This window comes from Rattus norvegicus, chromosome 1 (genome assembly GCF_021556685.1).
Source record: "Rattus norvegicus strain SHRSP/BbbUtx chromosome 1, alternate assembly SHRSP_T2T, whole genome shotgun sequence".
In the NCBI taxonomy this organism is placed as follows: Eukaryota; Metazoa; Chordata; class Mammalia; order Rodentia; family Muridae; genus Rattus; species Rattus norvegicus.
Window position 1 is genome coordinate 258,350,011 of NC_141534.1, and position 26,395 is coordinate 258,376,405.

A 26,395-nucleotide genomic window follows, 5' to 3' on the forward strand; every position below is an offset into this window, starting at 1 on the left:
TTCTATTCACGGTCAAGTAGAAACCCAATAAATGTTGTACTGAAATCTAGAAAGAAGGTGTTTTATCTGTTAAATTATATGTATTCCTGTGAGGGGCTGGGGATCGTCATATCTCGATTTATCTGTCTATCTATCTGTCCGTCCCTCTGTCTGTCTGTCTATCCCCATCTTTAATTGACAGTCACATACTTTTAAGATCTCTAACGTCTGGAGGCATACCTAGGAATGGAGGGGAGAGTAGGGAGTTTTAGTTTACTTACAGGGTTTTCCTATTTGCTTTCCAACCTGAGAGAAGTCCAAAAGGCCAAACTCTAGTTCTTAAATGAAGAGAAAAGCTGAGTCAGAGCTATCGTAGAATGAAATACCTTGGTGATGTATCATCTTCATCTGACTTCCTTTAGGTTCTTAGCTGGACCTAGAGACCAAGACCAATGCATAGATACAGGGAGATATTGGGGAGTTCTTCATATCAGACCTCGGTTCTGATGGTTCTTTTTAAATTAGAGGATCATGACCTTTGGGTACCTGTTTTAAGGCCACAGTTCTGTGGCCTTAGATATGAAACCTCCTTGAACCCGAGTCATTCATAAACGGGAGGGAGTGGGGAGTTGCTTTTCCGGTGCTTCCCCGCAAACCTGGGTTCTACCAGCAGAATTGCATCCCCGTGCCCTCCTCTCACACAATCTCTTTGGAATACGCTTCTATTATCTCAGCAATCTGTCATTCGAAAAGAGAGGCTTGTTAGTTCTTTCAAAAATGATTTGTTTTGCTGGGCATGGTAGCACATGACTTTAATCCCAGCACTTGAGAGACAGAGGCAGGCAGATCGCTGTGAGTTCGAGGCCAGCCTGGTCTATAAAGTGAGTTCCAGGACAGCCAGGGCTGTTGCACAGAGAAACTCTGTCTTGAGAAGCAAACAACCCGCAAAAGATTTATTTTTTTTTTATTCCACAGCTAGTATTTTATTCAGATAGCAGTCTCATTACACATGGTCCAAGAACATTCAAATAAGAACTCAAATTGGAAGTTAAAGATTGGTCTTCAAACATCATAGCCAACAATGCCACGTTTGTCTAGGATCTCTCCGATATAAAACCACATCCACACCTCAGTGGCCCCCAAACCATTCAGCACGGCTTCCTTAACTGTAAGGTGTTTGAAGCCACCAGTCTTAGCACTGTGAATTATTTTTTTCATGCTCTGAATAGCTGTAGGGATTTCACCAAGGGTTGGGGGAAACCAGCTGGACCTTGGCAAAGTGCCAAAATGTGGCCACTCGAGGCTTCGAGTAGGTCATGGCAACGGTCACCATCGACGGTGCTTTCTTGAAGCTACGGATGGACTTGGCCATGGTCTGAGGTGGAAGGTACGTTGCCCTGAACCACTGGCTGAATGTCACCCCCCTATTTTTATTATTTAAAATTATGTGTCTATGTCTGGCATAATGTTGCAGCACTTGGGAGGCAGTGGCAGGGAGATCTCTGTGAGGCTGAAGCCAGCCTGGGCTGCAAAATGAGTTCAAGGACAGTCAGGGTTACAGAAAGACATTGTCACATGCATATGCACACACCCCCAAGTGTCTCTGTGTGAGTATGTGCCCAAAGTGTTGGATCCCTCTGGAGCTGGAGTTACAGTAGATAGTGTGATATGTGTACGCTGGGAACTGAACTCAGGTCTTCTGGAAGAGCAGCAAACACACTTAACTGCTAAACTTTCTTTCAAGTCTCACGTATCAGCATTGCTACGGAAAATGGGAAATCTTCATTTTTCTGTTAATGATGTGGACTAATGGTGTGAGATTAGGCCCTCAGACTTGATCCTCATGCACCTGTTCATTAGGAATTGTCCAAGGCTTAATAGGAAGGAGTGACCTGAAGGTTATAGCCCTATTGAGTAAGGTACAAGAAGTATTGAGGGAGGCTGGAGAGGCTGTTAGATGGCTAAAAGCATTATCTTAAAATAGGTAAACAAATTCCTTTTTTTTTCCCTTTTTTTTCGGAGCTGGGGACCGAACCCAGGGCCTTGCGCTTCCTAGGTAAGCGCTCTACCACTGAGCTAAATCCCCAGCCCCCCCCCTTTTTTAAAGAAGTATTAAGTACCCCTATCCCGCCTACTCCCCGTCCTGAACTGGCTGGGGTGGGTGTATGTTTTTCTCTGCTATTCGTTGAGCCAGCTTTCCTTGGTAAAACTCTTTCCAGTTCTGGAAAATGAAGATATTTTAATTAGATATCCAAGATTTCTGCTATCATTTTCTCTATTTCTGGATGGTAGGATGGAGTAGAAAATGCAAAATCAAAGTAGAGATGAGACAGGCACACAAGTCGGGCACAGAAGTCAGGAGGGCGTAGGAAAGACCTGCCCAGAAAGGTCCCTAAAGTAGCAAATCCCATATGACTTTGGTAGGATGAAGTTGGGGGAGTAGGGTCGCCCGCTCAAGCTCTCAAAACGGACCCCGCCCCCTTTCCAGCAAATCACAGCCTTCCTCCCTAGGATGCCCAGCAGCCACTGCTAAACAGCGCACTGCAACCGAACACTATCTGACCCCGCCTCTCCAACCGCCCAGCACAATTTGTCATTGTTTATTGGCTTCTGTAACTGTCAGTCAGAGAATCCTCCGTATCCGTTGGCTGTCCCCTACCTACTCTTCTTTCCCTTGTAATCTGGTCTCTTTGGGCATTACACGCCTCCCAGAGCTAATTCTCTCTTCGATTGGATAGTCGGAATGCCACTTTTCAGAGTACCAAACTCTGATTGGCTGAGCGAGGCAGGACTCGCCTAGTTACCAGGCAGCGGGCTAGACTGAGGCTAGTTACCACGTCAGTGAGCTGACAGGGAAGGTAGCCGGTACCACCGACCGTCCCGGCCCACTTATTCCGGCCTGCAGTGAGGTCTCACCCTAAAGTTAGGGTCGACTTCCAGACGACAGGCTCCTTCCCTTCTCTCACTCGCTGCCGGCGCCGGGAGAGTGGCTGGGAGACGCCTCCGGGGCCAAGCTGGACATGAGCTGCGGCTGCCGGTCCTGGGACTAGGCCCCGCCATTTTGGATCCTCTGACAGGTCAGCGAAGTCTCTTCTTTGGGTTCCAGCGTCGTGAGGGCCGCCTGACGTTGCCATAAAGAATAAGGAGGAAGGGCCCTTCAGTTGGGCGGAGCGGCCTGGGCAAAGGGCTTAGTGAGAAGAAATAAACCCAGAGGACTGATGTGAGAGGGAGTTGGGAGGTGTGCAGGGGCCAAAGGTCAGACCCTTGCCCCGGAGGGGTGTTCCACCTCTACTTGTGACTCTGTGGGTGCCAGAATCTGTGTTTTGTATTTTGTTTTTGTTTTCTATGCGTAATCTGGCCTCCAGCGGTTCTTTTTCAGATCTTTCTGCACCCTAAAGAATTCAATCCCCAAAATCTGAAAGCAAAATTGAGGATGCTTTCAGGCTTTAGATAATGAATCTTTTCGGAGTCCGTAGAACAGTCACTTTTGGGTGATTGCGTCCTAACACAACTGAAGCACTCCATTAATTCTGGGCAGTCTGACTTAAGTAGTCAGAAGGTATAGAAGACTTGAGGCCAGCGGCCTGGGGAACTGGCCTATAAGACTTTCCTTTTACAGGACAGCTGAGCTGTCACCGTGGGTTTGTATGTAAACACTTTTCTTTCTTTTTGAGTCAGGTCCTTTCTATGTAGTTCTGGTTGTTCTGGAACTCACTCTGTAGACCAGGCTAGCCTCAAATTTACAAAGATCCACCTGCTTCTGCCTTTAAACCCTTTCTTTTGGTGTGTGTTTTGGGTAGCATTTACCCACTGTGACTTCTTTCAGTTTACTTTAAGGCTATGAGGTTTAATCCCAAGGAAGCCACTCTTTTGTGACACTTTTGATTGAGAGTTAAGAGGGATTTGAATACTGATAAAGCTTGGTACTGGTGCTTGGTGCTGGTGGTCTATTTCCTTTTAGAAGGTGAAAAAACATGAAAAGGGCTGGAGATATAGCTGGTCAAGGGTTTGCCTTGCACGTGTGAAGTCCTTGTGTTCAGACCCCAGCCCTTCATAAACTGGGCATGTTGATACACATCTGTAATTATTCCCTACTTGGGAGATAGAAACATGAGGGTCAGACCTGGCAGTCAGCTACTTCTTGAGTTAGAGGCCAGCCTGGGCCAAGCAGACACTGTCTTTAACAAACGACAAGTTATGAAAGATGTTCTGCTCCTTGTGGTAGGGTCAGGGAAGCAGAGTGAATGATGGGGCACAACCCCAAAGAGCATAGTTTATGACCCAGTAGTGACCTTTGACATTGTTGTGTTATAAACCGGTAGAAGTCCATCAAAGTTAAAGACTATTTTAGAGATGAGAGACAATGTTGTGTTTTTTTAGTAAAGAAACTCATTTCAAGAATACTAGGTACTAGTAAGCCGTGTGGAGTATATAAAAGGGAAAAGCTGCTTTGGGATTGCTCAGTTTACACATAGTCTTGCAGTAGTGGGGATGGGACCTAGGGTCCCATATGGTTTACTAAAGCAGTCCACCACTGAGCCATATCTATAGCTAGCTAGCTTGCTTGTTTATTTACTTATTTATTTATTTACTTATTTACTTATTTACTTATTTACTTACTTACTTACTTATAGGCACGATCTCTCTGAGTTATCCTGACTGGTCTGGAATTTGCCCTGTAGCCCTTGAACTTGTAATCTTTCCCAAGTTGCTGGGTTTACAGACCTGCAGTCTTAGATCTCCCTATATATTTCTGAAAAGTAGTGACATATGCTAGGTGTAGTGACAGACATTTGTAATATTAGTACTTTCAGGATTGAGGAAGGAGATTTTGAGTTTACTACCAGCCTTCCTACATAGTGAGAGCCTGTCTCACAAACAGAGAAACAAACAAAAAACAAGTAGCAAAGTTAAAAGGAGAGTGTGCCTAATTCCTTTCAGCAGCAATGGGGCCTAGCATGTGCCCTCCATCCCTAGAGTTAGTTTAGTGAGTGTTTAGCCTTTGTGTCTTGGTCTGGCCTAAGCAGTCAGCTGCACACTTGCATGGTGGGTAGTGACAGGTGGGGCGCTTTTTCAGGTATTGGAGGGCAGATCATCTAAGATGATACTACTTGAACCAAGTTTCTCTTATTTAATTCTCTCTGCTCTCCTAAGAATATGTAACCTGTGCGTGTGTGTGTGTGTGTGTGTGTGTGTGTGTGTGTGTGTGTGTGTGTGTGTTAGGAAGAGAAGTAATAGTGTTTATGGTTTATATGTTTAGACTTAAAACAAATGAATGGGAATGGTATTGGACACTTTTTGGGGAGGGGAGGGGGTTGGAAGACGACTGTTTTTGACACAGGGTTTCTCTGTGGAGCCCTGGCTGTCCTGGAACTCGATCTGTAGCCTCGGTTATCCTTGAACTCACAGAGATCTGCCTGCCTCTGCCTCCTCAGTGCTGGAATTAAAAGCGTGCACCACCACTGCCCTGCTAATAGTGGTTTTTGTAAGATGCAGAATCTTCCAGAAAGTAGTTAATTTGACAGGTAGAATGGTAGCCCAGCAAGCACCCAGGTTAGGTGCCTGTAACTCTGTGTGAGTTGAAAGCGCTCTGCATAATTGGCGTTCTGCTCTGTTGACAGGTAGTGTGACAGGATCTTTTCAGTTTTGGGCCTAAAGGTGACTGACTATAGAGACTTCAGAGAAAAAAAAATTTTTTTTCTTAAATCATTTTCTGAGCTAGTGGTATATCTCAATGATAAAGCATTTACCTAGATTTGATCTTCAGTGATTTGGGCGGGGGTTGGGAGGATGTAAATGTCTACATAGGAAGAATTCTACTAACATAAGTGTTCTTTTTTTTTTTTTTTTCTTTTTTCTTTTTTTCGGAGCTGGGGACCGAACCCAGGGCCTCGAGCTTGCTAGGCAAGCGCTCTACCGCTGAGCTAAATCCCCAACCCCAACATAAATGTTCTTTAAGGTTGTGCTCAAACTTCTTTTTAATAGTGTCTGTAGGCAAATAGCATGTTGTAGTCTTAACAGTGATGCTCATCGGCACAGTAGGAGTTAACGTTGTGGGCATATGTTAGTAGCTGGTGTCCATTCCAGTTTCAGCTCAGCACAGTCTTCCCCCATGTTCTAGAAGTCAGGATGATTGCTGCTTTAAAGTAATCGTGCTCAGTGATAGGCTGTTTCCTCTGGCTGCAGTGGGCAGCTAGAGAGGAAGAAGACATGGCTCTTGCTTGTGAGGAGATACTATTTATAAAGAGCATCATTGGAAAGACCATTGATTGATCACACTCTAGTGATTGAGTGTCGATGATTAGAGTGATTGGATGTTGGGTTCATGGTGGGGTTGGGCTGAAGGGAGAAGGAGAGATTCATTTTACCTTTATGCTGGAAAAGCTGTGAAATAAATAATAAATTGTTGTTAATCTTTTATTTCTCCTCCTTTTAAACATTTCGCCTGCATTTGTTTAACTAAAGGAAGATACAGTGGAGCAGTATGGTCCCCTGAAGTTCCGGCAGCAGTGGAAATGGTCATGAAAGTAATGATTTATTCCCAATAGTAGTGGATGTGAAAATAAAAGCAATAGTATAAATCATGGAAATGGGAGAGCAAGTCTAACAACAAGGATCATAAGTCTGAATGCATATCAAGTAGCTACTGTCAATGCCTGAAGTGAGTCAGGTGGGAAGCGTCGGTAGTAGGGTCTGTGATACGCAGGCCCCTGGCTGCAACTTTCTCCACAGGGGATGACTGTTTGAAGACCTGAGCAACAGAGACCAGCCTTCCTATTTTCTAGTACATGATGATCCATCAAAGAGAGGATAGGCAGGCTGTGTGGGACTCTCACTGCTGCTCCCAGTGTGCTATAACTCAAGCTGTTTTCCTTGTCCCACTTTGTCACTGGTCACTCTATGCCTTGGGTGTTGTGAGTGGTTAGTGGTGTGGGAGAGAGAAACTTTGTTTTGTTTTCATCTCTAAGATGGGCAGTTTTGGACAGGTCAGTGGCTTACCCTACATATGGTTCTAGAGATAGTCTCAGAACTCTTCACAAAGGAGGAGATGGCGTTCAGAGCTAAGGTACACTGTTCACCTGATTAGCAGGTTTGAGAGGATTTTCCAGCTATGACTGGTCAGATCAGAGTAGCAGCTTTTTCCTGGTTCTACTTTAACTCCCATTCTTTCTATAATTTTCTTGTGTTCAGTAAGGTCTTTGTGTGCCCTTCCCTCCATGTCGGTAGTGCATTTTGTTTGCATGTATGTATGTGCTATTGTGCCTGGTGCAGGTGGAAATCAGAAGAGGGAATTGGATCCCCTGAAACTGGAGTTACGAATGATTGTGAACCACAGTGTCTGTGCTGGGGACCAAACCTGGGTCTTCTGCAGGAGCAACAAGTGCTCTTAACCACTGCACCATCTCTTCAGCCCCTCCTCCTCCTCCTCTTCCTCCTCCTTTTCCTCCTCCTCCTCCTTCTTTTTGAGAGAGGGTCTCAATTGTGCTGCCCAGACTGGCCTTGAGCTTGTGGTTTTCCAGCCTTGGCCTCCCATTGCTGAGAATATAGGTGTGTACCACTGTTCAGCTGAGGTTTGTTTAAAAAGAGCTGTGGACAACACAGTGTTATGTGCTGACCAAAAAGATGTGCTCATACTGTGTAGGAGAGTGGGTTAGCTGAGGAAGACTTCATGAGGAGACACTGATGTAAAAACAGTGTTGAGGAGATGTTGACAAGGTTCAGTGCCATGCTGGGTGCCTCACAGCAAACCCAAGGGCAACATTTTCATTTTGCAATGGAGAATTGTAGGGTTTTGTTTGTTTTTGTTTTGTTTTGTTTTATTTTGCTTCTGGACAATATCTCTATGTGTAGCCCAAGCTAGCTCTGAATACTTAATTCTCCAATCTATTACCACATGTAGCTACTGTGGAAAACTATAAACCTAGGCTCAGAGAGATTAGGAAACTCGGTTAAGAGTTTATAAGTTTGTGGTACAAGTCTTGACTATAATCATTCAGTTGGAAGTAAGGAATTCAGTCAAGTCTGTCTTGTATAACTCTACTATTGCCTTTTTTTTTTTTTTTTTTTTTTTTTGTCCTGGAACTTGCTTTGTAGATCAAACTAGTCTTGAACTCACAGAGATCTGCCTGCCTCTGCATCCCAAGTGCTGAGATTAAAGGTGGGAGCCACCTTGTTTGGCTCTATTATTGACTTTTAATGTGAAATGAGCAAGAGTTTACAAGAATGGTCAAGAGGAGAGAAAAACATTCAGCAAAGAATGGGGTAGCAGGGCTGGGGATTTAGCTCAGTGGTAGAGCGCTTACCTAGGAAGCGCAAGGCCCTGGGTTCGGTCCCCAGCTCCGGAAAAAAAAAAAAAAAAGAATGGGGTAGCATTTTCAAAGGCAGAGGAAGCAAACCATAACTTTGAGCTTGGCACACTTGTAAATCCCGTCATCACTTGAGGCACTGAAAGATCCTCATTAAAAACCAAACAAAATACCAACTAACCATCAACCCAAGACTGTCACCCAAAGTGAATTTGCATTTATCCTCCCTCTGCCTTACTAGTCTCACCACCCTTACCCCTTGCCAGATTTCTTTATTTCTCTGAGATCTAGACCCAGAAGTAGAATTGCTGAGATGAAGGATAGGAAGTTCTTTAACTTGGCATAATGATCTCGAATTGTTATTTAAACTGATTGTATCTGTTAAGATACTCTCTAGGTATTTGGTCTTTACTAAAGTATTATCAGATTTAAATTTCATCATTATTATTGTTTTGTGTTTTTGAGACAGTCTCTTATTCTATAGTTAGTCCATTTTGATTTATAACTTAGTATGTAGCCCAAGCTGGCCTAGAACTCCTGGCAGACCTCTTGCCCCAGCCTCCTAAGTGCTGGGATTACATTATATTATTTTTAAATTATTATCTGTTGTCATTAGTATTATTTTGGGGGTCTAAAATGGTATCTCATTAAAATCTTTTTAAATTTAATTTTTTTTAGACAGGATCTTACAATTGTTCTGGTTGGTCTAGAACTTACTGTGTAGATCAGATTGGCTTCAAACTCACTGAGATCTGCTTGCCTCTGCCTCCGAAGTGCTGGGTTAAAGGTTTGCATCATCATTACTGGTTTAGTTTAATCTGGCCATTTTGTTGATTACAAATGAAGCGAATAGTTTTCCTATTAATTTGTTATTTGTATTTTCTACTTCATGAAATGCTTGTTCTACTCGTAATTTCTTGCTTTTTCTATTTTTTTCTTTTTTTACTTCAGTTTTTCAAAATAGGGTTTCTCTGTGTAACAGCCCTGCCTGTCCTGGACTCAATTTATAGACCAGACTAGCTTTGAATTTACAGAGATCCTCCTACCTCTGTCTCCTGAGTACTGGGATTAAAGATATGGGCCACCATGCCAAAGCCTAACTCTTTCCATTTTCATGTGTGTATGGTGTGTGTGTGTGTGTGTGTGTGTGTGTGTGTGTGTGTGTGTGTGCGTGTGCACATATTTCCATGTTTGTGCATGTGCACATGTATGTGTGTGTATGTGGAATTCCAAGGTTGATATTCGTAATCATCCACAGTCTTCCATCTTGTTACTAAGGCAGGGTTTCTCAATCAAATCTAGAGCTTACCTATAGTATTGCTAGCCATCTTGCTTTAAAGATCCTGTTTCTGCCCTCTGAGGCTGGAATTACAGGTGAGTTACCATGCTCACCTGGAGTTTATATAGAGTCAGGGGATCTGAACTCTGGACTTCACACTTGCATGGCAAATGCTTCAAGGACCTATCCATCTTCCTAGTCCTCTCTTGCTAATGAAAAAAATTACAATGATTTATTTTGTATATTTGTGTGTATGTATCATGGTGCACAGGTGGAGGTCAGAGAACAACTTCAGAAACTAGTTCTCTGGTTTGACTATGTAAGTGTTGGGCATCACATCCGGCTTGTCAGGGTTGGTAGCTTGAAGCAGTCCCTAAGGTTAAATACCCAGGAGTGACAGAGCAGGTCACATGGGTGATCTGTTAGTGTTTTGAGAGCCTCAATATTGATTTCTATGTAGCTGAACCAGTGTAGCATTCTCAGTGTAGTTTTGATTTGCATTTCTCCAATGGCTAGTAAAGTTGAACATTTTTTCTTATGTTTATTGGCCACTTGTAGTTCATATTTCGAGAACTGTCTGCCCATTTATTGATTGGATTGTTTGAGACCATTTTTTTCCTTCTTTGTGTGAGCATGTGTGTTGTACATGTTTGTGTGGGTGCATAAGCACAAGTGTCTTTGGAGAGTATAGGTCAGCGTCAAGTGCCCTCCATCTCTCTCCACCTTGCTTTTTGAGATGAGGGTCTTTGACCTGCTCATCTATTTGACTAGACTGGCTTGAACAGCAAGCTCTAGAGATCTTCCTGTCCTCCTCCCCAGCACTCAGGTTACAGGTATCTGCTGCCATGCCTTTTATTTGGCATTTTTTAATTTTATTTTCATTTTATCTGTGAATCTGAACTCAGATCTTCATGTTTTTCTGACTGTGCCATGTCCCTGGCTCTGGTCTGTTTATTTGTATATTTTAGATGTAGTCCTTTGACAGATGTCTGGAAAATATTCTTTTAGTCTCTAGGCTGTATCTTTACTCAGTTAACTGGTTCCTTTGTTGTTCAGAGGCTTTTTCAATTTCATGAGGTCTCATCTGTTATTGGCCTAATTTCTTGTGTGACTAGAGTACCACTGAAAGTTCCTGCGTATACCTATAGCTTGAACTCTTTTCCTCTTAACAGTTTCAGAGTTTGAGGCTTTATGTTAAGGTTTTGATCTGTTTGAAGTTGGGTGGTGGTTTTTGTTTTTGTTTTTGTTTGTTTTTTTGTGGGATATGGGAGATGGGGTTTTAGTTTCATTATTTTGATTTTCTTTTCTTTCTTTCTCCCTCCCTTCTATTCTCTTTTTCTTTCTTTCCTTCCTTTTTCCTTCCTTCCTTCCTGTGGATATTTGGTTGGTTTTCTTCTTTTCTCTTCTATTTTTTTTCCCCAGAGCTGAGGACTGAACCCAGGGCCTTGTGCTTGCTAGGCAAGCGCTCTACCACTGAGCTAAATCCCTAGACCCTCTTCTATTTTTTCTGTTCTTTTTTCCTTTCTTTTTTCCCTCCCAAGACAGGGTTTCTCTGTGTAGCCATGGCTCACTCTATAGATCAGGCTGCTCTGATCTATAACTCAGAGATCTGCCTGCCTCTGATTCCCAATGCTTGTCACTATGCTTAGCTTGGTGGTTTTCATGACTTTCAATTCTTGGGCACCCTATCTTACATAAAGCATGCAAATTTAACTACTTTAAAAAGTTCATTTTATGTGTGTAGGTGTTTTGCATACATGTATGCCATGACTACCCAGTGCCCTCGGGGGCCAGAAGAAGGTCCCAGATCCCCTCGGACTTGAGTTATAGATGATTGTTAGCTGCCACATGGGTGCTGGGAGTTAACCTGTGTGTGCTGGGCGAGGAGCTCGTGCTGTGAACTGCTGAGGCGACTTTCTAGCACCCCAAGCTGAAATACTCTGAGAACAAGTTTTTCCTCAATAACTCTCTGTGTACACACACACACACACACACACACACACACACACACACACACACACACTATTGAGCTGTAAAATTCCTCAATGGAAGTAATAGATTTTTTATATTGGTAATATGCTAAAAATATTCTTCTGAAAAAAAAGTCAAGGCAGTATAGATAAAGGTTTGATTATACACTAATTTCATGGCATTTGGTCTTTAGATAGCTGACTGTGAGTTTGGATATACCTGCCTAGACCTTTTATTTATTTGGATTAAAATTGAAACAGGGCATGGTGGTTCATGCCTTTAATCCCAGCACCTGGGAGACAGAGTCAAGTGGATCTCTAGTTTAAGGCCAGCTTGGTCTATAGAGTGAGTTCTAGGACAGCCAGCACTACACAGAAAAACCCTGTCTCAAAAAACAAAATAAATAATAATAAATTTTTAACTTTTTTATTTAATTTTATGTGTATGAGTGTTTTACCTACGTGTGGGTTTGTGTTCCTTGTGCGTGCCTATGGATGGTTGTGAGCCACAATGGGGTGCTGGGAACTGAATAATTTCTCTAGTTTATTTATTTATTTATTTATTTATTTATTTATTTATTTATTTATGAGTTTTTGAGAGCTCTGGCTGCTCAGGAACTCACTGTGTAGGCCAAACTGTCCTTGCCCTCACAGAGACTGACCTTCCTCTGCCTCCTGTGTGCTGGGATTAAAGGTGTAGACCACTATACCCAATTTTAGATGCTTTACTTGGTATATACTTATCCATATATGTATCTGTACAAAATATATTAACTATGCTTATCAAAATGGATGACTCCTAGATAACATGTCAAAGTAAAAATTACAGAAAAATATATAAAATATTAATTACAAAAAACATAGAATGATGTTATATATTACTGAAAAGTACATATAAATGAAATGAGTAAAAAGTTAGTAAACGTCAGATATAGAATAGTGGGAGTTATGGGCAAAAGCAAGAAGATTTGCTTGGGAAGTATTTAGAGTCTTCAGTTGTAACACTAATCTGGATGCTGGCTATTATATGACTCTGTATCCTTTTATATGCTAAATATTACATATTTAAAAAATGTCATGTTTTGCATGGGTGCTTTGTTTTTTTTTGTTTACATACATAGCAGGTAAGTAGTCATACGCTGTAATACTTTTTTTTTCACTTTGTAGTAGTTGTGAGCTATTTTTTTCTTTCTGCCCCCACCCCCCACCCCCTCCAAAAGATACTCACTACATAGATAAGGCTGGCTTCACACTCATTCATGAGTGCTAGTGTTACTTGTGTTAACTACTTTACTGGCTACAAGGAGTTTTTAAATAATGGAAAGTAGCAAATTTGTTGTTACATACTCCTAGGATATAAGCTATGCTAAGGAAAAAAATGTTTTCTGGGAAAGAGTCGCTTGTATCTAGGTTGTCTCCAGTTTGCTGTATTGTGAAGGATGACTTTACCTTTTCTGCTCCATCTGCCTTTACCTACTGTAGTGCTTAAATTATAGGAGTTCATCACCATGCCTGCCTTATGTAAGTGGTGCTGGGGATTGAACTTAAAGCTTCGTGCATGCTAGGCAAGCACTCTACCATATGAACTACATCCCTAGTCTTCCAAGAGAAATTCAGTTTTTCAATATTTTCACCTGGGGAAATAATTAAATATCTTTTCTAAGTGCTATTCTGGGCAGCAAAGACAATCCTGTAGTAGTTCATTTAGGAGCAGTTACAATAATAAATTAGTTCTTCTGCCTCAGCCTTTCTCATGGCTAGAATTACAGGTATATGGTACCATACATGGCTGGCATTTAAAAATCTCCCATCTTGGGTTGGGGATTTAGCTCAGTGGTAGAGCCCTGGGTTCAGTCCCCAGCTCCGAAAAAAAGAAAAAAGAAAAAAAAAAGAAAAAAAAATCTCCCATCTTGGGGTTGAAGAGCTTGCTCAGTGATTAAGAGAACTAGTTGCTCTTCTTGAAGACTCAGGTTTGATTTCCAGCCCCCACATGGTGGCTCATAACCATAACCGTCTATAACTCTAGTTCCAGTGGATCTTATGCCCTCTTCTGACCTATGCTGGTACTGGGTGTGCACATGGTGTACAGATGTACGTGCAAGCTAAACATTTGTATACATAAAGTAGAAGGGAAAAGGCAGGTGTTGTCATGTGAACCTTTAATCTCAGTACTTGGGATGCAGATAGATCTCTGAGTTTGAGGCCAACCTGGTCTACATAGCGAGTTCTAGGAGAGCCAGGGCTACTACACACAGAAACCGTCTCAAAATGAAACCAAACAGCCAAACAAATCTGAAAGGGAAAAATATTAACCAATCTTTTCTCTTCAACTGTTCTGGTAGGTTTGTCAGGATGGTGGATAAGAATATTTACATCATTCAAGGAGAAATTAACATTGTTGTTGGTGCCATCAAACGAAATGCCCGATGGAGCACCCATATACCACTGGTAAGTGGGGGATGGGCAGACAGTCAGGTCGCTGAGTTATAGACATCTCATCCTTGGTTAAAACAACCAACTGAGAGAGTGGGGGGAGGCAGAGAGACAGAGAGACAGAGAGACAGAGAATGTGTTTGAGTATGTGTGTGCGTACTCGTACATGGTGAAAGAAGAGAGGGGATAAGTTCTGTGGTGGATTGAATAGGTGTGACCTCCGAGACTCATGTTTTTGAATGCTCAGCTCATAAGGAGTGGCACTATTAGTGGGTATGGCTTAGTTGGAGTAGGTGTGGTCTTGTTGGAGGTAGTATATCATGTGGCGTGTCTCACTATGTGAGACTTTGAGGTCTCATATGAACTAAAGCTACTCCCAGTTTGACAGTCTTCTTCTGCTGCCTGTGGATGGAGATGTAGAACTCTTGGTTCCTCCAGCACTGTGTGTGCCTGCACAATGCCATCCTTCCTGCCATGATGATAATGGACTGAACCTTAGAAACTGTAAGCCACCCCCAATGAAGTGTTTTCATAAGAGTTGCCTTGGCTGTCTGTTCATACCAATGAAACCCTAATAGGACCGACCCTGACAGGAGGAGGAGGAGAGAACAATAGACTCCTTGTGACATGAAGCACATGGGGACAAGCCGGCTGGAGTGATGCATCCCTGTAACCCTAGCACTTGGGGCAGAAGCAAAAGGATCAGACATTCAGGGCTGGCTAGCTGTGGCTACATACTGAGCTCAAAGCCAACCTGGGCTGCTTGAGACCCTGTGTTAAAAACCAAAAATAAGGAGTGGGTGGGTATTTAGGTGTGTAGAAATGGCTCAGCAGGTAAGAATAGTTGCTAATTTTCTAGTAGACCAAGTTTGGTTCAGAACACTCATATTGGGCAACTCAAAACTGTCTTCAGTTCTGGGTGATCCTATACCCTTGTCTAACCTCCTTGGTACCTGCACACATATACTATATACTTACGAAGATGTACACACATACACTGAGTAAAAATAAATCTTAAAAGGGCATGGGCTAGGGAGATGGCTCAGCAGTTAAAACACTTGCTGCATAAGCCGTAGGCCTAGAGGTTGGATCCCCAGAATTCATATAAAGGCTTAGTGGTTATCCAGAGTTGTTGAAGTGGCTGAGTGGGTAAAGCTTGAAATCCGAGCCTTGGAAGGAAGAGACAGGAACACCTGGAGCAAGCTGGCTAGTAGACTAGCCATATCCGTGAGCTCGGCCTCTGAGGGTAAGGTAGGAGAGGGGCGGAGGTAGATGCCCAGCACTCACTTCAGGCTCCCACATGTCTGTGAACATGTACACACACACACACACACACACACACACACACCCAGATGAAAAAGAAGAATTTAAAATAACAACCCAAAAAACAGTGACTGGTAAGATGGCTTAGTGGACGAAATCCTGATAACCCGGGTTTGATCCCTGAACCTATATAACAATGGACAGGGAAACAGTTCTACAAAGTTCCCCTCTGACTTTGACGTGCATTTGAAGAACACATATTATACATGACAAACAAACAAGCCAAGGGGTTGAGGGGAGTAGAGGAGCCGCTGGAACGGCTGGGAGGATGGGAGAGGGCAGTGGGGATGAATAGATAGGCGAAGCTGTCTTTAAACTGAGCTTGCCTCTATTTCCCAGGTGTTAGGATTGCAGGTATGCGCCACCACGACCCTCTAGTTGAAATCCTTTAGTTTGTAGGCTGACACCCACCTAGGGCTGGCGAGGTGACTGAGCGGCTAAAGCCTGATGTGTGAATCCCTGTCCTATTGCTGTGAAGAGACTTCATGACCAAAGCAGATCTTATAAAAGCTAGTCTGTTATCATCATGGTAGTAGCATGGTGCACACATGCTGGCCGAGCAGTAGCTGAGGGCTGCATCCTGATCTTTAGGCAGCAGACAGAGAGAAGCTGGGCATTTTCTTTCAGACCACCACACCTGACCACCTGGGTTCAAATCCCTGGGACCCACATGGTGGAAGAAAAGAACTGACTCCCACAGGTTGTTGTCTGACTACAATATGAATGTGCCTTTACGTATACATACACACAAGTAAAATAAACATGAAAAAATCCACCCCCATTAAAACAATAATCATGTTTCCAGTAATAATGAAAGTAATAGGAATTCAGAATTGTTCATGGTATTCAAGAACACTTCTGTTTTCTGTTTTATTCCAGCTGCCATCAGATAGGCTTAACCCAAAAGATGACCACATTCTTCTATGTATGTATATACATATATGTGTGTATATATATTATATATATAATTAATATACATGAAGTAAAAATAGAGATACTTTATTAAGAAAGAGGGAAACATTTTTTTGAGACAGGTTTCTCTGTGTAGCCCTGGCTGTCCTGGAACTTGCTTTGTCGCCTGACACTCTTGCTAATGGAAGTGAGCTAGTGCATTAGTCACTGTTCTGTTGCTGTGATAGACACTGAGCAGGGGATGTAGGGGTGGCTTACTGTTTAAGAACACTTGTTGCTAACACTTGTTGCTTTTTAGAGGGCATAGATCCACTCCTAGCACCCACACCAGCTCCAGGGAATCTTCTGCTCTCTTCTGGTCTCCTGGGTGCCAGGTGCATGTATACACAGATACACATGCAGGCAAAATACCCATATACCTGCAATAAAAATCTAAAACAGAGAAGCAGAAAACTCAAAACCCCATGTCTAGGAATGGAGAGACGGCTCAGGGGCTAAGAGTACCGTCTGCTCTTCCAGAGGACCGGGCTGAGATTTCCAGGACCCATATTGAAGCTTACAACTGTCTGTAACCCCAGTTTCAGGAATCCAATACTCTTTTCTTTTTAAAATTAAAAAAACTATTATTTTATGTAAATGATATTTTATCTGCTTATATGTCTATGTGCCACACATGTGCCTGGTATTTTTGTAAATTAAGTTGACATTTGGGACTTTAGCATACCTGCAAACATCAGAAAGACTACCTTCTATGATAAGAAAATGTCACATCTCTTGGAACTCAGTTAGAGATAGTTTTCAACTGCCCTGTGGATGGCTGAGCTATCTTTCCAGCCCCTGATGCCCTCTTCTGACTTTGAGGTCACTGAGGGCACAAGTGGTGCACATATATACCTGCAAGCAAGACATTTTGCATACACAATGTCAAATAAAAAACAAAAGAAACTTAGGTAGGAGTACACTTTGTCTTATAGTTCTAGGAGAAGAGTCTGTATGGTCCCGTTGGGGTAGCAGTAGGTGACCACAGCAGGAGGCTGAGAGATTTTCAGCTACAAGTATGAAGCAGAGAGTAAACTGGAAGTGAATTCTAGTGATTAACCCCTAGTGATTAACTTGCTGCAACAAGGTTACACTGTCTTACCAAACAGTGCCGCAATGGGGGACCAAGTGTTTAAAGTCTGAGCTTTGAGAGATGTTCTCAGTCAAATCACCACAGGTAGTGAGCTAAGGAAAACTGTCAAAAGCTTCATTTGAAAATGTTAAAGATGTTTATTTATCTTTATTTTATGTGCATTGGTGTCTTGACTGCATGTATTTCTGTATGGAAGTGCCAGGTCCCCTGAAACTAAACTAGAGCAACAAACAATTATGAGCTGTCACAGCTGGGAATTGAGCCCAGGTCCTCTGGAAGAGCAGCCAGTGCTCTTAGCTGTGAGCCATCTCTCCTGTCTCACTTCATTTTTATAATTTTTTATTTTGTTTCATGTTTTTGAGACATGGTTTCTCTGTGTAGCTTTGATTGTCTTGGAACTCACTCAGTAGACCAGGCTAGCTTTGAACTCAGAGATCCACCTTCCTCTGCTGGGAATAAAAGAGTGTGCTGCTGCCACCCAGGTATAAATCTATTTTTTATTTATGTATATGTTTATTTATATGTGTGTGCCCATGAGCGCACACATGCATGCTGGAAGTATGTGAGGATGCCAGAAGAAGGTGTCAGCTCTTTTAGAGCTGAAGTTACAGGTAGTTATAAGCAGTTGGATGTGGGTGCTGGGAATCAAACTCAGCTGCTGTACTATTTCTCTGTCTCCTTTATAAATTAAGTTGATATTTCGGACTACTTTAGAATTCCTAGAAACATCAGAAAGACTTAGTTTCCTAGGGCTATCATTAGTGATCAAATTCATTCAAATTAGGTTAGTTATTGATACATAAACTATAGCTGGGTGAGGATAATTCTATTCAGTGGAGTCTGCAAGCTTCCACATCTGGAGCAGGCCATATCTTACTAATTATATGGATAAGAAACTTAGTTGTTATTAGGTCTCAGGAAGTCTATATGTCTGTAAATGAGCTCAAGCTGGCCTATAGAAGAATTTCTGGTTATTAGATAAAACGTTCTTAAAGAACTTATAAAGTTTGTTGTTGTTGTTGTTGTTGTTGTTGTTGTTGTTGTTGTTGTTGTTTTGGTTTGTTTTTTGTCCCCAAAAGGAGCTCCTTCCCCCAACTACCATTCTTTCTCCTCATAATCTGCCTTGTTTTTCTACCCTGTCCTATCCTAAGCTCCCTTGCTCTCTCTGCTATGTCTGCCTTTTGCTATCTCCACTGATCTCTCCCATTCTCCAGCTGACCTAGCCCTGCCATGCCCAGGAGGTTTCTCTTTTCTCTGGCTCTGGACTCTTCCAGATGCCTGTGGATATTCACTTTCTCTTATCCAAATACAAACCCTCCTCCTCAAGGAACCTCTATCGGCGGTTTCTTTTTTGTACTTCCTCACATACAGATATAAAGTTACCTTGTTGTGTGTATGTATGTATATATACATGTCTATGTATAAGTGTATGTATATTTTGTGGAGTTAGTGTAAAAAATTTTTGGCACAATTATAAAAACAAGTTTAGTGCTTTCTAACTAGCATTTTACCTGCTAACCCATCTCTCCAGCCCCCTAGTTGATATTTTTGAATAGACATGGGAACATTACAAACATATTCACCAAATAGTTTATATATTCTTATCAAGTTAGGAAGTTCTAATAGATATCTGTATCATGTGTATATATGTAATCAAAGGACAGGCATGTGCTTTGTATACATAAATATTTAGGGAAATAATATTGGCCTTTTTTTAATGTCAGTCCCTTTTTGTATGAGAAATTATAAAACACCCAGGGACATCTAGGTATGTAAAATAGGAATGTAAATAGAATACATACTGATAATGCATCATAAAGAAATTTATTTAAAAATAATTCTCTGGGAGCCACTCAGATGACTTAGAGTGTGGAGTTGCTTGCCATCAGCCTGCTGACCCATGTTTGGTCTCTAGAACATAGTAGAAGGAGAGAAGCAGCTCATGCAAGCTGGGCTCTGACTTTCACACTTCCATCAAGGCATGAGTGCCTATATGTATACGTATATGAACAAAACAAATGTTTTAAAAACATTCTCTGATGTACATATAATGTTACTACTTATTAAAGATGAAAGCAGGTTTGCACACTAACGAGGTGTATGTACTTACACATTCTTTTTTTTTTTCTTTTTTTTTTCGGAGCTGGGGATCGAACCCAGGGCCTTGCGCTTGCCAGGGCCTTGCGCTTGCGCTTGCCTTGCGCTGGCCTCTACTGAGCCAAACCCCCAACCCCACATTCTTAAATAAAGAATTAAATGGTGGCTGAGTCGTTGGTTCAGCAGGATGTAGACCATTGTCACTGTCTTTCAGAGTTGATAGTTATTTTGATTTTATTTTGTAATTTTTAATGCTCACAGTCTATTTTGCATAAATATGTAGTACACAAAGACAGAAGTATGTTTAGGAACATTTCAGAAATTGTTAGAAATCCTTTTGTAATCTTAAGCCAAGATTCATTTCATGATTTTTTTCTTTTTACTGGTTTTTCAAAACAGTTCAGCCTGGCTGTCCTTACTTTGTAGACCATGAGACCTCCAACTCATAGAGTTCCGATTGCCTCTCCTCCGGAGCACTGGGACCAAAAGGTGTGCGCTGACATACCTGCCTCTTGACTTTTTTTTTTTTAAATGAAGCTTGTCAGTAGCACAAACAGCAATTATTAAACCAAACATTCTAACAAAATACAATATAAAGACATAATGATTTGATACCTACATGCTGAGAAGTGACAGTAGAAAATATCTTTAAAGTCTTTTTTCCATAACTAAACTAACATTATTCTTCTAGAAAAGCAGAAAGTTTTATAGTGTATAATGTATAGTGAATGAGCCAGAGCTCATCAAACAAGCTGGTAGGCTTGAGATCTAAGGGACGTGTTTCAGGCAGGCTCATTGTGATGCAGGGTGTTACATGTGCAATGCAATGTGTGTGCTTGGTTAGAACAGAGGCTGCCTGCCAGGGGTGAAAGTAGGGAAAGGCAGCATGGGGATAATGCTGAAACACCACGGATTCACTACTCATGGGAGTTTTAGTCAAATCATTCTGTATTTAGAAGCATTTTGCTGGGAACTTCACATTGGCTTCCCCACAGATATCCCTAAAAGTTCTCATCACTGTCTCATCTTCCTCTGTCCCAGCCCTAACCCCAGGCCTTTCTAGACATTCACTGCCCTCTTCTCCCTTGGGCCATAGTTTGTCTCCAGGGACTCGGGGAGGGGTCCGAGGTGGGGTTAGCTAGCTGCCCGTGGGGTGGGGGGGTGGGGGGCGCCCTGTTAGAGTGCGGACTGATGGCTCTGTGCAGTACCTAGTTGAGTGGGGAGGAGGGGCATCTTCTGATAGCTCATTTCTGTTCACCTCCCCATTTACACTGGCACTTTTAAGCCCTGACCTCTGACCTCACCTACAGCTGGCATGTACCTGGAGAGAAGAGTGGTTCTCCCTCCAGCCCAGACTGGAATCCAGGGGAATAGGGAAGAGGTCCTCTTCTCTGCCCCTTGATGACTCCTATCCCCCCATTCCCTTTGATGTTATTTTGTTACAGCTTTTGAAATATTTTTTAAGACTAACCCCTGAGTATAGAGATTAGGGGGTTGGGTCGTCCAGGATTCCAGGCTGTCTGACTGTAATAAAGAGAAATAAACCTAGCAAGGCATGAAAAATTTCAAGACCCTCCAGTTTAGTTATGTGACTCTCGTATGGGACTTGAGTCACAGGAGAAGCTGGGTTGAGGCTGATGAGGTGGCTTAGTGGGCAAGCACCTGTCATCAAGCCTGAGGACCTGAGTTTGATCCCCAGGACCACATGGTGGAAGAGAGGCCTGACTCCACAGGTTGTCCTCTCATCACCACATGTGGACCATGGCGTGCCACCTCCACCCCACATGCACATGCATACAAAATAAATAAGCCGTAAGAAATGTTAAAGAGAATAAAAGAAACTGGGCTGTAGGTTAGCACTGAAGAACTTATTTTCGGTAAACTCTCAGTGCCTTTGAAACAAGAGAATAAGGAGCCATGGCTAAATTTCTCTCCTAGGAAGGAAAACTTACTAAGTTTTCTGTTTGGATTGAGAGAAAGGGTTTTGATCTTTTGTTTTCTCTTGTCTATCTTGGACTAATTCTTTTTTTCTTGACCTATGACTGTCTAGGATGAAGAGCGGGATCCCCTTTTGCACAGTTTCAGCCATCTAAAGGAGGTCTTAAACAGTGGGACAGGTAAGGCTGGCTCTGCATGGAGGAGACAGTGTAACCGGGGAGGGCCACAGGTAGGCAGAGTTACATGGCCTAGTAAGAATACATATATTTGATTTACTACACGGATAGACAAAATTTACATATAAAGGATCATATGGGACAAATAAATGAAACAAGGAACAGACCGTACAGTAGCCATTCCAGGCTTCGTAGGCTGTGTGCAGCTCTGCAGCTATTCACCTGTGCCTGTGGAGCTCACCAGTCATAGCAAGATGTATGGCAGAAGTTTTTATTTTCCTTTTTAAAAAGTATGCAAGTCAGATTGCATAAAGCTTGCCAATCTTTTACTCTTCCTGTGTTCTCAGGTTCCCTAACCAAATCAACTTTATGGTATATTCACATTTAGAGTTTTGAAAGCCACTTCCATTATTTATTACCTTTGCTAAGTTTCCCCAGGTGCGTGAAGAAGGCAGGCATAATATTATTCCCTTTTATGAAAGAAAGCTAAGCGATGTAGCTGAAGGGCTAGTGGCTAACCCAGTTTGTAGAGTGTGCGTCTTTCACAAATAAGCCCTAGAGTCAGTCCTGATATCCAGAATGGATCTGGGATCTCACGTCTTGAGAGGAGTCAAAGGGTTCAGAAATTCAAGATCATCCTTTAGCTACATAGAGTTTTAGGCCAGCTTAAGCTGTAAGAGACTGTCTCAAATGAAACAGACGGACAGACAAACAAACAATATATCTTAAGTGATTTAGCTAATTCATTCTCAGAGGTGGAATCGTGTAAATTTTAGGCTGCTGACACCTGGTTTAGTGCTCTTCCCTATGTTTTACATTGCTGTGGTACATTTAACTAGAGGAGACTGTATATATAAAGTACCTTTTATTGTGTGTGGGAGAAGAGGAAAATGAAAGGAAAAAATCAATTCCTGTGATTTTGTTGTTGTTGTTATTGTTCTTATTTTACTCTTACGGCTTTTTTTTTTTCAATACAGATTAAAAGGGAATGTTTTAGAACTGTATTCTTATAATGTAGCCCTGGAATCCTGTCAGCTGGTGGTATATCTCAGCCCATAATTGAATACTATTTAGACTTAAACAAATTAAACAGTGAATGAAAAATATCCTCATTCTATGAGAAACACAAGAGAAAATTTGGAGAACATTTCCTAGTTGTTTTTCCAAACATGGATGGAAGTTAACTATAAAGGAACTTTTACTTTGAAAAGGCTTTAAATTCATAAGCCAGGTCTGGTGGCTTACACCTGTAATCCACGGGCTCAGGAGGCTGAGACAGGATTGCTGTGAGTTCAGGGCAAGCCTGGGCCACATAGTAAACAATAACAAGCACGCATGGGCGGAGACCTTCCTCTGTTACCTCATACACAGTACAACACTGAGGTCCAGGAGAGTCTGGGCTACAAAATGAAGCCCTGTCTTAAACAAGCAAATAAATAATCCAGGCATGGTGGTACAGGCCTAGGGCAGGAGGGTTGAAAAGTTAAGACCTGTCTAGGCCGTAGAATGAGTTCAGGACCAGCAGAGACCCTGTCTCAAAACACAAAAATTCAAATGGATCAGTTATAGCTCAATGGCAGTGCACTTGCCTCACATTTCCAAGGCCCTGGGTTCAATCCCTACTGGCAAACAAACAAACAAACAAACAAACTCACAAGAACGATCTGGAAACATCAAATATAGGCAGTGGCTTAATGGTTAACCTGAGTGTTCTTTTCCCAATACTCTTGTCAGGCTGCTCGGTCACATGTAATTCTTTTTTTTTTTCTTTTTCTTTTTTTCGGAGCTGGAGACCGAACCCAGGGGCCTTGCGTTTGCTAGGCAAGTGCTCTACCACTGAGCTAAATCCCCAACCCCCACATGTAATTCTTAAGCGACGGTCGTCCTGGTTCCAAACTTTCCGTTTTTTTTTTTTTTTTTTTTTTTTGTAAGCAGAGAAACTTTTGCATATATACAATGCACATACATTTCCTGTACAAGGGAATAAGCGTGTCTCCAGTGAGGTTGGTTACGTACATACCACTCATTCTCACAGATGTGTGTCTTTAGACAATATCTGTAGTCAGGATTCATAAGATGGGGATGACTGCATGCCCTATGATTAAAAGTACATAATTTGGGGTTGAGGATTTAGCTCAGCGGTAGAGCGCTTGCCTAGCGAGCGCAAGGCCCTGGGTTCGGTCCCCAGCTCCGAAAAAAAGAAAAAGAAAAAAAAAAAGTACATAATTTTTTTTTTTTTTTTAAATATGGAACGCTTCACGAATTTGCGTGTCATCCTTGCGCAGGGGCCATGCTAATCTTCTCTGTATCGTTCCAATTTTAGTATATGTGCTGCCGAAGCGAGCACCATAATTTTTATATTGTTACTTTGACTAAAAATGTATCAGTGAGGGGAACCTGGTTGTTCCCCCTCAGTCATTGCGGGCTCTTGGGATGGTTTCAGGAGGTTCTTCTGAAGGAATTAAAACAGATATATGCTTTCTAGGCCTGTGAGGGGCTTTTGGGGGGGCAAAAAAGTTTTATGGTTGTATAACTCTGAAATTATATACTGAATTGTAAATTTTACAAGGCTAAATTTTATAGTATGTGAATTATAGCTCAAAATTTGTTTTTCTTTAATGTAATCAGAGTTTTGCTTCCCAGGCTTACCATGAATTTCTGGACCCAAGTGATGCTTTTGTTAATTTCCTCAATAGCTGGGACTATGGGTGTGTACCCCAGCTGTATAGTTCATTTAGAAAAATCAGACGTTAGCTACCAAATTGATGAATCCCCCTTTCTTAGGGCTCAGAATGCTGGAAGGAGCCTTTGAGTGCAGTCCTGGTGGAGCTTTGGACCCATTGCACAGCAAGGAAGCATAAGGCTCTGTTCAGCCTCTTGGCCCACTTTGTCCTTTTATGTCTCTCTCATTAACTCAAGGAAGCACATGGCTTTTATATTTAAATTTATTCAAGCTGTAATCTTTGACATTTGAGTTAGCTTTTAGTACAGTTTTGCATTTATAGTAATATATATTATGTATTTTCTCTATCCCCAAAGAATCCCTTTTAATCTTTTCCGGATGCAAATTTCAGGCTGTCTTGTCCCATCTCCCCTCTCTTGCTCTCTTTCCCCTCCCCCCACAGAGTATGTTTGATCAGGTGTGGCAGGAATATCCACTGTCAAGCTGCGCCCTTTATATTAGTCAATATTATCCTTCCCCCCCTCCCTGTCTGTCTGTTCCTTTGGGCTTTCCCAGTTGATTTATAATTTTGGAATTCTCATCGGAGTCTGTAATACAGTTTGTTCATTATTTAACCAAAACCTGTTTAATGAGCAGAGAGAGGCAATGTAAATGTTAGACATGTTGCAGTGATGTACCTTTGTGCTTCTTAGAACGGGTGGGTAGTTAACTCTGTGCTGCCTGCAGGGCTGGGGTATCCTGGGCTTAGGGGAGAAGGGCCACTGTGGGCGTGGTAGTGGCCCTTTTCCCTAAGTGGCCTTTATATCTGCCCAAACCCTGCCACAGCTCCACATTCCGGTGATGCGTTTCCTTTTACCATTCTAGTGATCTTGTGGCGCTCTGGCAAATACTAGAGCTCTTTAAGCTAGAGCAGTGGTCAGTCAGATGTGTGGCATGCAATGGGCCACAACAGGAAGGTCAGGTACCAGGGCTTCTGACATTGCTCTTGGTTTCAGGTCTGAAAAGAGATGAGAGTTAAGAGGAGTGATTCTAGCTGACATGGTTTGTGATCTTTGGGTAATTTTTTGCCAGACTGGATAAGTCTTTGTAAGACTTACCTCATTTAGTATACTTCTGTGGGATGAGCTTTACTCACTTATGATTTGTGGTGTTTGGCTGTGCTTATTTGTACCCAGATTTAGGGTGCCCATTTTCCTGGTCTTCAAGTACCTCCTCCATATATTTGTCTTCATGTGTCCACACGCTTCTAAATTTACATTTTTACAAGGGATCCTTGCTAGAAAAAATCTTAGATTTTCATCAGAAAGAAATATTCTAAAACTATCATAAAAATTTCTTATAGGATTTTTTTTTTTTATTTTGCTGCTGGGGATTCCACCCATGGCCTTGTACATGCTATGGAAGTGCTCTATCACTGAGCTGCCTCCCAGCCTTGTTCTTATTTTATTTATTCATTTATTTTGACCAAGTTTTACTTTATAGCTCAGGCTAGCTTCAAAATCAGAATTCTCTTACCTCCACCTCCCAAGAGATGGGATATCCTTGTTTGTTACCATGCCCATCTGGGACTACCTTTTAATGGCATTAAAGCCTTAAGGGCCAGACTTGAGGAAGACACTCACTCACTCTCTCTCTCTCTCTCTCTCTATATATATATATATATACATACATATATATATATACACACACACATAGATATATACTTATATATCTGTATCTATGTAGATATATCTATATATCTATAGTCTATCTCTATCTATCTATCTATCTATCTATATCTATATCTATATCTATATATAACTGAGAGGGAGAAAATAAAAACCAAGGTGTTTGTGTATGGTGAACCAAAAGTCGTGTTTTTTGTAGCTGCTGGTGTTACAAGACCAGTGGCTGTCAGACCACTCTGAAATGACTTGAGGTCTCTGATCTATAATGATGCTTACGAGGTATGGAGAGGAAGACAGTGAACGAGGACAGTTGGCAGCCACATTTCCCTCCTTCTCTCCCTCCCTTTAACTTGGTCTTACTATTTATTTAGCACAGGGTTATTTTCCCAGTGTGCTAAGATTTTAGGCTTGTGTTGCCATGTCTAGCTTGCTGCCATTTTTTGTTCATTTGAGTAACAAGTCAAGGAGAATGAATAAAAGTTGTATTTTTTCAAGTTGGC

General features: G+C 41.9%; 1 protein-coding gene, 1 non-coding gene and 1 pseudogene across 16 annotated transcripts in view; 1 reads left to right on the plus strand and 2 right to left on the minus strand.

Annotated features, from left to right (window-relative positions):
- Positions 1 to 987: 987 nt before the first annotated feature.
- Positions 988 to 1,351, minus strand: LOC147997139 (ATP synthase F(0) complex subunit g, mitochondrial pseudogene; annotated as a pseudogene).
- A 1,456-nt stretch (positions 1,352 to 2,807) lies between these two features.
- Gbf1 (golgi brefeldin A resistant guanine nucleotide exchange factor 1) overlaps positions 2,808 to 26,395 on the plus strand; it is a 128,257-nt gene continuing 104,669 nt past the window's right edge. For 8 of the 15 annotated variants that reach the window (XM_087564321.1, XM_087564322.1, NM_001438060.1 and 5 more), the window contains exons 1-3: positions 2,808 to 3,056; positions 13,877 to 13,982; positions 21,482 to 21,548. In XM_087564321.1, coding sequence (XP_087420447.1) covers positions 13,887 to 13,982; positions 21,482 to 21,548 — 163 coding nt within the window. In that variant the 5' untranslated portion in view covers positions 2,808 to 3,056; positions 13,877 to 13,886. Of the gene's footprint in view, positions 3,057 to 13,876; positions 13,983 to 16,169; positions 16,216 to 21,481; positions 21,549 to 26,395 lie in introns of all 15 variants that reach the window. The other 7 variants (XM_087564323.1, XM_087564325.1, XM_087564324.1 and 4 more) reach the window with 1 other exon arrangement.
- LOC120100126 (U6 spliceosomal RNA) lies at positions 23,786 to 23,892 on the minus strand. The gene has a single exon (XR_015656140.1). It is a non-coding gene; the product is annotated as a U6 spliceosomal RNA (small nuclear RNA).